This window comes from Parasteatoda tepidariorum, chromosome 3 (assembly GCF_982258835.1).
Source record: "Parasteatoda tepidariorum strain Cologne lab strain chromosome 3, Ptep-v5.0, whole genome shotgun sequence".
In the NCBI taxonomy this organism is placed as follows: Eukaryota; Metazoa; Arthropoda; class Arachnida; order Araneae; family Theridiidae; genus Parasteatoda; species Parasteatoda tepidariorum.
The window spans coordinates 105,514,076-105,524,938 of NC_141757.1; the positions used below are offsets into that span (position 1 = coordinate 105,514,076).

Below are 10,863 nucleotides of genomic sequence, written 5' to 3' on the forward strand. Positions count from 1 at the left end.
AGTTTTTAATTTTAAAAAAAAATGCTTCACTGACCCACAGATCGCTATTACTCGTCAACTTCAGTTCTTTTGATCTAGTTTTGCTTTAATGTTTCGCTTTAGTTGCATTTAACACTTCACACTTCTATTTTAATTTACTTTATACTTTATTTTAAATATGCTACTGGCAACAACCACGCGCGTTAACATTTGGAACACTAAATGCTCAGTTTTTTTACAGATCGCTACATTCACTTCTTTCACCACTCCAACTCACAGTAATACAAACCATCGATAAAGCGACAGATAAAAATCAAGATGCATTTCATTTCTATAGCGAGCAAAATTTTAGTTATTAAGTTAAAAGTCCTTAAAATAAATAGCTGCTAACAATCCCTTATGTTGTTTGAAATTCATATTTTTGATTGTTTTCATAATATATCAAGTAAAATGCAAAATGGATTACAATGTGTAAAAAATAAATAAAAGTATTTGTTCCAGTACCATTCGATTTTTAAGGACCAGGTCTTTAACTATCAGGATTCTGGATGAAGAAAGAAGTACTTTCCCAGCCCCGAAAACTCCAAGTTTATGCGTACTAAGACTAAGGAGTACGTTTTGACGGGAGAATCGTTCGTATTTTATAACCGTTGTTGAACAGCTGACCCAATTCTTGGTTTACGACTGTCAATGTTCAACTCCGTATCCTTGTAATTTTAAGCCCAATCCATAAGACAAGGGAGCTCTTGGATCAGTACCCTCCAGAGGTATTGATTTGTTATGGGAACGTGGAGGACTTTGTGACCCGACAGATTTAAAGTGCATCAGTCACCATTTACTACATGGGAAGTCTTCGGTCGGCTGGGATCAAACCCACGATCTCTTCAACATGGGCCCAGTGTCCCAACAACCAGGCTATCCCCGCCTTGAGAGAGTCGTATTAAGATTTACGTCCGTGTGATCTTGGGCCACTAGAATAAGAAAATCTCTTTTCATACATGATACTTTGGGCCGTGAAGGGAGAATCTCGTGATCGTATATATTTGATCATTGCCCCCGAAGGAGTTAAGAGAATTAACAGAAATTACAGGAAAAAAAAAACGTCATTCTCTCTCAAAGCTCAGGAACAGACATTTTGCCTTAGACACAGGGTCAAGTTGGTGGGAGCTAACAAATGAAGATGCAGGCAAAAAAATTAAAAAATTTCTTTATATTAATTAACATAAATGTAAATATAAAATCTTTATTTTCCTTCTCGTCCTGCCCGTTTCAAAACATTTTACTTGCGTTTTTAACTAAAATAGTTAAAGTGTACTTTTGACTCGAAAGTTGACTATACGGACATGTTGTCCTCCGAAAATGAGAAAAATATGAATTTTTTGCCAACAATTGGCAAATTTTAGAATTGAAAAATAAAAAAGAACTTTGAATACAAACAAACAATTTTATAGATAAGTTAAAAATTAACTAAAATAAACATATTCATCTCCAAGAAGATGTATCCTGTCCAAGTGACTAAGAAGAGAAATATGCAATAAATTTATGAAAGTAAACAGAATCTAGTTTGAAATTTTGAAAAAAAAGCCAAAGACCTTTTTTTCTGCAATAAGAGTATGCGATTTTAAAATTTAAAATTCTATTGCAATACGTTTTTTTACGTCAGAAAAAGACGATAAACTGTTTAAAAAAAACAAAGAGAAAACTTTTAAAGCTCCATAATTAATTTAAAATATATTAATTTTAAAAACGAAAGATGTACAGTGAACTGAAAAAACGGACCACCTGAAATAACTTTTGATCCTAATGATCAGATCTTCACCTTCTAGGACTTTTTCCTAATGGTTTGAGAGGGTGGTCTCAAATATGGTAATTAATTAGTGACGACGATATTCTAAGTTACGAAATCAGGCACAAAAACGAACTTTCTCTGATTTAACACACTTTTTTTTTCAACGGATTCAAATTTCTGACCCCCTAAGCATAAGAGGTAGCTGCAATTTGGGAAATATGGTACCCACAGTTTTGTTTGGAGAGCGATCTATAGTTTAGACCCCTTCATGTTAGTTTTACTTTTTGTGTATTTCGCCATATTTCAAGAATTTTTTTAAACGAGTTCAAGAATTTTTGCACCCATCTATAAAATTCGTTTATCCAAAGATAATTCCATGCAAAAAATTAATTTTAGTAAATATTTATTAGCTTTTATTACTTTCAATTTCAATTGTAAGGTACACAACTTTTTACGTCATTTTTAATTTTGTAAATTTTTCATGGCAAAATACAAATTTTAAGCGAAATCGGCTGAATAGTTCCTGAAAAATCGAATTTTAAATATGCTGCTTCCTTAAAGTTTGATTTCTCTTTTTGAGTATTTAACCGATTTTGCTCACATTTTGTAATTACAAATTTTTTTAAATTTCCTTAAGAAATTCCCCAGATAAGGTGAAATGCGCAATACGTAAAATTAACATTAAGGGATCCAAACTTGGGATCGCTCTCCTGACCAAACTATGAAGACCATATTTCCAAAATTACGGTTACCCTCCATATTTTGGGGGTCAGAAATTTAAATCCGTTGAAAAAAGGGCATGTTTGTTAAGAGAAAGTGCGTTTTTGTGCCTGATTTTGTAACTTAAATTATTGTCTGAACGAATTAATTAGTATATTTGACGTCACCCTCTCATTGAGAATTAGTTCTAGAACATGAAGTTACGATCATTAAATTAAGAGTTTTTCTCGGTGATCCTTTTTTTGGTGCACTGTACACACATTCATATATAGAAATACGTAGCTGAAAAAAAATACTAATACTACTACTACTAATACTAATTGACTTTCGAATAGTTTTCGCTGCTTTCGTGGTACCAAAAAAAATGAAACAATATACAAATTTGACAAAAATAACTCAAAATTTAATGTTCACATCTATAACGTTTTTTTTTCTTCTTAAAATGTGCTAAATTTTTTCCCCTTAAATTTCTTTTTGCGTTTGACAGAAATGCGACAGGGGTAACATATTTAATTTTAAAGACAAAAGTACAAAGTAGTTTTATTGAAACTGTTTTCTCATTTAAACGTTTTATTTTTAATTGAATCCCTTTTAATTACCAATGCAGATCAGCGCTTTTGCTTTTATCTTTCAATTAAATTACTCTTTAGTAACTTTTTCTCGCGATATCCAGGCATGGAAGCAATTTCGTAGAATTACTAGAAGAAAAGCATGGACTGTTTGAATGAAAATTTTCTCGAATTTGTATTCAAATAAAATGCAATCAAAATTATTTGAAGGTAGTTAATTAGATAAATCTCCTACAATTCATTTTCACAAATGAAGTTAACAACGACATAAAACCAACAGTATTTTTTTTGAATCTGGCAATTGTTATAGATTAATTAAAACTCATGAAAAATACTAATACTCTTTATTGTATTAATATCTAACGAACAGTAACGAAAATATGGAATAATTTTATTGATTCTCTTATACAGATAGAAAAGTAAAGTGAAAGTACTTTAAGTAATATTTGTTTTAATTATTCTCAGCTATTTACTAAACATTTTGATTGAATGGATACAAATTTATAATTAGTGTTTTATTTTTAAATGACTGATTAGTTCACGAATGTAATTATTATTTATTTTAAACGTAAGTTATTATTTAAACGTAAATAATTGTTCACACCTGAAGATTTCCTTAAATACATTTTAAAAGCCGACTATTTTTGGAACACTTTCTAAAACTTAACTATAGGGGGCGTTATGCAGGTGATTCTGTAGCGGTTACTTTTAAAGCTTACACTCACAAGGGAAACTAGGGAAGTGTGACTCGCCAATTTTGAAATAAACTAGTGGGATGTATGCCTTATGAGGAACAATTTTAGGGGGCAACATTCGTTTTGGCCCATAGAGGGTCCTATGAGAGATAAAAAATAATTAAGTATGTAGAAAAATCGGCATTTCATTACTTCAATGCAGACTATTAGTTATTGCAATTATCTTATACTCCAATTAATTTTATGGTACTTTCACGTACTATATAATGCATAGTTATTGTCAAAATTGATTTCGAAAATTTTATATATCTGTAGTTTTTCAGAAAAAAAAATTTAAAAAATTGGCATTTTTAAAAAAAAAAAAAATTTGGCATCAAATTTTTGAAATTTTTTTTTCAAAAAATTTTCCAATATTAAAACTAGTAAACAGTAATAAATTTCATTTATATGAGAGTCGAAATATAATACGCATTTTCCCAAACTGATGGAATTTTTTCATATTTAATGTGTATACAAAAATGTGATTTATAAAAAAAAATTTTTTTTTCTTCATATTGTTAGATCTTGCAAAAAAATCTGAAATAATTTATGTGATTGCATAAAATTAAATTTCATTTATAAAAATGTTTTCAAATTTGTTTGGCGGGAAATTTGAACTTAAAAAAATATTTCAGTTTTCAATGATTTTCTTTTTTTTCTTGAAAGGTCAACCGTACTATATAAACAAAATTTGTAAGTACTTGTCGCTTAAAAAGACACATTTTTTTTCTTAATTTTTTTTATTGCACAACTGATAAAAAAATGAAAACAAAAAAAATAAGTTTCAAAAAAATTTTAATTTTTTGCCAAAAAATTAACATATTATTAAAAAAAATTGTCCTGTGAATTGTTCAATATTTTGTCAAAACATTGCTATTTTTGAAATATTATTCACACAATTATCTTTATACCTGATATCCTAGCTAATGCCAACTTTTAAAGTTAAATATTTCAAAAATTAGCTAGGATATCAGATATAAAAATAATATTATAAAGATAGCAATGTTTTGACAAAATATTGAACAATTCACAGGACATAGATATCAACGGATTTTCCACTTAAAGTGACATATCACTTCAAATTTTGTGTATACAGTTGATCTTTTATGAAAAAAATCGAATTGAAATATTAAACATTTTTTAAGTTCAAATTTCCCGCCAAACAAATTTGAAAACATTTTTATAAATGCAATTTAATTTTAAGCAATCACATAAATTATTTCAGATTTTTTTGCAAGATCTAACAATATGAAATTTTTTTTTTTTTTGTGAATCACATTTTTGGATGTTACATAAGCTATACTCACAAAAAATTCCATCAGTTTGGGAAAATGCGTATTATATTTCGACTCTCATATAAATGAAATTTATTACTGTTTACTAGTTTTAATATTGGAAAATTTTTTGAAAAAAAAAATTCAAAAAATTTGATGCCAAATTTTTTTTTTTTAAAAATGCCAATTTTTTTTTTCTGAAAAACTACAGATATATAAAATTTTCGAAATCAATTTTGACAATAAATATGCATTATATAGTACGTGAAAGTAGCACAAAATTAATTGGAGTATGAGATAATTACAATAACTAATAGTCTGCATTGAAGTAATGAAATACCGATTTTTCTACATACTTAATTATTTTTTATCTCTCATAGGACCCTCTATGGGCCGAAACGAATGTTGCCCCCTAAAATTATTCTTCATAAGGCATACATCCTACTAGTTTATTTCAAAATTGACGAGTCACACTTCCCTAGTTTCCCTTGTCAGTGAAAAAATATATATAAATTAGAGAAAAAACTTATTTTCTACCTTGAACTAATTATTAACGAGGTAAATTAGGGCAAAGCAGGGATTTAAATCATCAGAAATATGTTTTGTCTGTAGTGGGATTGGAATACTTTTGTCAGGAACCGGTTTTCTCCATCCTTTTCTGGTAGAATGGTTTTAGTTAATGGTTTACTTTAAACACTATTGTATTTTGATTGACTTTACTTTATATTTAGGGGAGTGTCGGGTACCCCCGCCCACTGTCAATTTCATGTATATAGAATATTTTTCAAGTCAATGGCCCATCGGACATTAATTGTTATATTAAAAAAAATATTATTTTCAAAGTTTCAAGTATTTATGCAGCTGGTAACATGGTAAATAATAGTTTTGAAAATATGTTGAATACAGTAGTCATGAAATTAAGAAAAATCGGTTGAATTTTGTGATAAAAATGATAAATGAGGTTTATCTATTGTCAATACATTGGTCATTTTCATTTACACCTGAAAAAACAGTAAAAAAACATGATTTTTGCAACTGGGCGAGGCTACCCGACAAATTTTGAAAAGAGCTGAAAAACATGTTTTTTTAAATTTCTATTTTTTTAAGTTAAACTATTTTTTTTGGTTTATTCTTTTTGCATTATTTAATTAGATGATAAAACAATAGAAACGTACAAAAATATTGATTATTACTCAATATTATACAGAAATATAAGCAATACTCCTTAAGTGGGTGTGGCTACCCGACTCTCCCTACTCAAAACTATCAACAAAGATTCTGATCTGTGTGTCGTAATCTAATGAAAAATTCCAGCTCTTTATGTAAATATCTTCATTGTATTGCCAAGCTAATCTGGAAATTCTCCTACTCAACCTTATAATTTAGGCTTATTACAATCAGCCTTAAAACTAATGAAAAATATGAACGAGATTATTCAAACGCTAAGCCAAGGCTTAATACATTCGTTAAGACTATAAGCCTTATTCGCTAAAGCTTATTGCATTTTACCGGCATATTGAAGAAGTATACTGCATTATGATTAATAATTAATTAATAATTACCAATTAATAAAAAATAAAACAAGTATAAAGGGTAGACTTTAAACTCGCAACGATTCTCCTGGTTAAAATATTGAACCATATTGTGGCTACGATTCATATTTTAATGATGAAAAATTAGAATCCTACGAAAAACAGATATGCTTATTCATAGAAAGTATGTTTTGTGTCCGATTTAAAATTTAATTCAAAGTTAGCACAAATTAACTATCATATTTCCGTCCACTCTTTCAAGTCATTAAAATGGTGCTGAATTCCTCAAAATCCTTTTATTTGAATGCAATTTGATAAGGGCGATCTCTTTTTTCTTCTGGGTCACTTTATTTTATTTTATTACCGTCGTTGAACAACCAGCCCAATTTTGAGTTTACGATTACCAATGTTCAACTCTGTATTGTAAATTTGCACCCAATCCAGTAGACAAGGGAACTCCTGGATAAGGAATTAGGCTAAATTTGCCTTCATGGAGAACTTTTTGATGGAATTAATCCGCATTTGCGTTACATGGAGAGGAAAAACACGAAAACTTCTTATGATTAGCCCGACTGCAAAGGAATTCTAACCGATAATGTGTCTACCACTGAGGATATTTTTACATCAGTACTATGTCGATGTTAGCCGGGTGCTGAATTCGTATCGATCTGCAATCGCTAGAATTCGGACCTGGGTCACCTGATTAAGAGGCAAGCTCTCTATCCCCTGAAACACCGCTTCTCGGGATCACTTTATTAGCGTTAATCTTACCAATTGCATTTCTATTTGCAGATTCCTAACCTCAATCAAAACAGATTCCTATGCTTCCGTTCGTTCCTTCCGCCTCCAAGAACTCCTTTCCCAAGCATCGGCACTCAAGAAAGTGGTCATCAACATAGAAGAGTCCATCTTGTCTCATCAAGTCCAGAGGGCATTTGGAACCAAGATACGAGAACTCGTCATCAATGGGCAGAACTTGAAAAAGATACTACCCGACGCATTTGCCGGACTTCAAACGCATGAACTTATTATACGCATAAGTGGAACAATGGTCAGCAAGTTTCCGGATGGTCTGTTGAAATATTTACCCGATGTCCGGTATTTGACTTTGGACTTGAGGAATAATCGACTGACTTCGATGGCGCCAGAAGTATTGGCTGCTGTTACGAGAGATGGTACAGATGCTTATCAAACTCAACATATAACAGGTCATTCGCCAATTTTATTAATTAATAAAGTTGTCCATATATTGAATTAAGGACCCCGCAACAATCTCAAGGTAATTAGTTCTCTGACATATTGGCTGAAAATTTAATAAGATGTATTTCAAAACTTTTTGAGCTTTATATATATATATATATATATATATATATATATATATATATATATATATATATATATATATATATATATATATATATATATATATATATATATATATATATATATATATATATATATATATATATATATATATATATATATATATATATATATATATATATATATATATATATATATATATATATATATATATATATATATATATATATATATATATATATATATATATATATATATATATCTTAATTAAAATTATATATATTTCAAAAAAAAGTCCAGCTTTTCACTTCTGGTGCCCCCTTCTCTCTTATCTATATTCTACCAGCATCGTGTCCACAACAATAATAATTTTTCACGAGAGAGTCTTTTTTTCAACTACATTCTTCCTAGGGGAACGACACTTCCGGTGTCCCTCACCCACTGACTCTCAGGGCGGGGGTCATTCAAATGCGTGTTAGTGGAATCAGAGTCCTGACAACAAACTTCTGATCAGAATGTTTTGAATTACAGCATATAAAATTTTCAGCCAATTTCACAGAGAAATAACATCCATAAGATTTGTGTGGGCTTCCTTTCTGTTTCTGAAGAAAAAAGTGCTAACTAAACAAGACCACAATTACTGAAATCTCGATGGACAAAACAGCGAATGCTGAAATTTTGGTACACATTTGGGTTCTTATTATTGACCGTATAATATTAGATAGATGCATACAGCGTGGTAGTCCTTAAACTTTAAAACAGCATTGCTCGGAATACCAGGCGAGTATTTACTGTAAATTATACCTAAAGTGTGTACCTCATGGTTATGGTATGCTTGTTTTAGACCTATTCATAGTAGTTAACTTTCTTTAATTCGCGATTTCGCCTATGCTTTCCATAAGTGACATATGCGTAATTATCCATACATGTTGCATATTCTTGAAGTGCTTTTTTCAAGTCCGAGTGATTAACATAGGGTATGCACCAAAGGACATAGATACTCGTTAATGCCACAATTCTGACGGTATCAAGTGGTTTTTCTTATTACTAGCGTACTTTTTCTTTAAGCAGAAAATTTAAGTATTACTTCACCCTTTTTAAAGGACTCTTTAATCTAATTTAGAATATTAAAAAAATACAAAATAACTTTCTACTGAGGAGCTTTAGTTTTGCAAGTAAGACTCTTTAAATTTTACTGTTGCAGAGCTTTCGTTTCACCATTTAAATTTATTAAATTTTACAATTAAAGACTTTAAACGTTTCAGATGAAGAGCTTTAGTTTCACAATTTTAGAAACAAGTCTCATTATTAACCGTATTTCAATTTTACACTTAAGAAGCATTGACTTCATCATAGAGCTTCATTTATACTATTGAAACATATAGTTTTGCCTTTGAAAACGCAAGTTATGCCATTAACCTTGGTCCACTAGTTTCACTATTAGTCCTCTGTTTTGTTTAGATTAGTTTTAATTTTATAATTGAAAAATTTAATATTAACAGTGAAAGCGCAGGTTTTCAATTTTATAACATAGTAACATTACGAACAGTAGAACTTTAATATTACCATTATGAAGATTTAATTATGAAACAAAAAAGCTTACAGTTAACAAATGAAAATCCAAGTTACATTATGGATTGCCTTGCGAGACTGCGGAAACTAGAACGCTAACTGAGACCCTTTCATAACTGTATTTGCTATAAATTTTAAAAGAGTAAGTAGAAATATTATTTTTTTTAAAAGTCTTTTGCACTCTTTTATAATTCTACTTTGTCTTTAACCCTTACCGGTGTAGTGTAGCTAGTCAGACCACACTAATTTAGCGAATGTAACAAACCACTAGAAATATAAAACTAATTGCTTTTAAACATTTAGCAATCACTATTCTTTAAACTACGAAGAGTTAAAGTATGTCGCTTCACTTAGAATGCGCTGTCTAAGGTCACACTTTCTAATGTACTGCCTGACTTAAAACTTTCAATCAAAAATTGCTGCTCCGGAAGATATTTTCCAATCCAACTGCTTTTAACGACCTGCTTTTCTAGTTAACATTTTCTTAAATAGAGAAAATGCAACTCTTGATTTTTTTCTTAGTTTGGTAACAAATTTTAAAAGAAACAAACGCGCTCGCATTACAATTGTAACCAACTGCAGCTAAAAAGATGGCGGTAGTTAAAAGCCGCTGGATTGTAAATTAGTGTTCGGGAAAGGGTTATGAGATATTTTTTATTTTATTATTAGGCGGTGTGCTACTCGAAGACAACCCGTGGAATTGCAGTTGTGAGCTGTTGTGGTTAGGTCGATGGATGAGACGGTGGTTAAGAGAAACATTCCACGTTCATATGCTGAGTGTCGAAGCGGCCATATACGTCAACACAGTTTCCAGAAAGGCCACGTGTTCAATTCAAGGGACTAACACCTCCATCGCTATCGTCGATTTGAGAAAATCGAATGTCAACTGCGAGGCTGTAACGAGCGCAGCGTCTTGTGTCTGTGGTACACTAGGATCAGTAGTGGCATGTTTGCTCACAATGTTTACCTTGCTCAATTACTGCAAGTCTTGTCTCACAATATAAGGTGTTCATATCATGATTTAAGTTGCAATGTTATCACTTAACTGAATGTGAAATGAAATAAAAGTATTATTGATGACGTCAGAATCACGCACTTGATTTCATTTAAAACTAATGTCTGTTGAATGAAAATGGTACTTCATGACACGCAAGCAATAATAAAGTATAATTTTATGTACCGACGAAACTGTACGATATTGAGAGTATGAAGGGATAAAAGAATCTATGAAGCTAATAATATAAAAGGAGGTAAGATTGTGTGTTTACTTAAGGAAGATAAACTCCCAGGAATGAGAATTGATGTAAAGTGAATTAGGGTAATTTTAGTTTCGATTTAATTTAGTTAAAAATAATCGTCATATTAAATTAT

At 30.4% G+C, this 10,863-nt stretch overlaps 1 protein-coding gene across 1 annotated transcript in view; it reads left to right on the forward strand.

Moving 5' to 3' along the window:
- LOC107441623 (uncharacterized) overlaps positions 1–10,580 on the forward strand; it is a 46,504-nt gene extending 35,924 nt beyond the window's left edge. Inside the window, exons 5-6 of the mRNA XM_016054955.4 lie at positions 7,390–7,805; positions 10,162–10,580. Of these exons, the coding sequence (XP_015910441.2) occupies positions 7,390–7,805; positions 10,162–10,496 (751 nt within the window). The 3' untranslated portion in view covers positions 10,497–10,580. The remainder of the gene's footprint in view (positions 1–7,389; positions 7,806–10,161) is intronic.
- Positions 10,581–10,863: the final 283 nt, after the last annotated feature.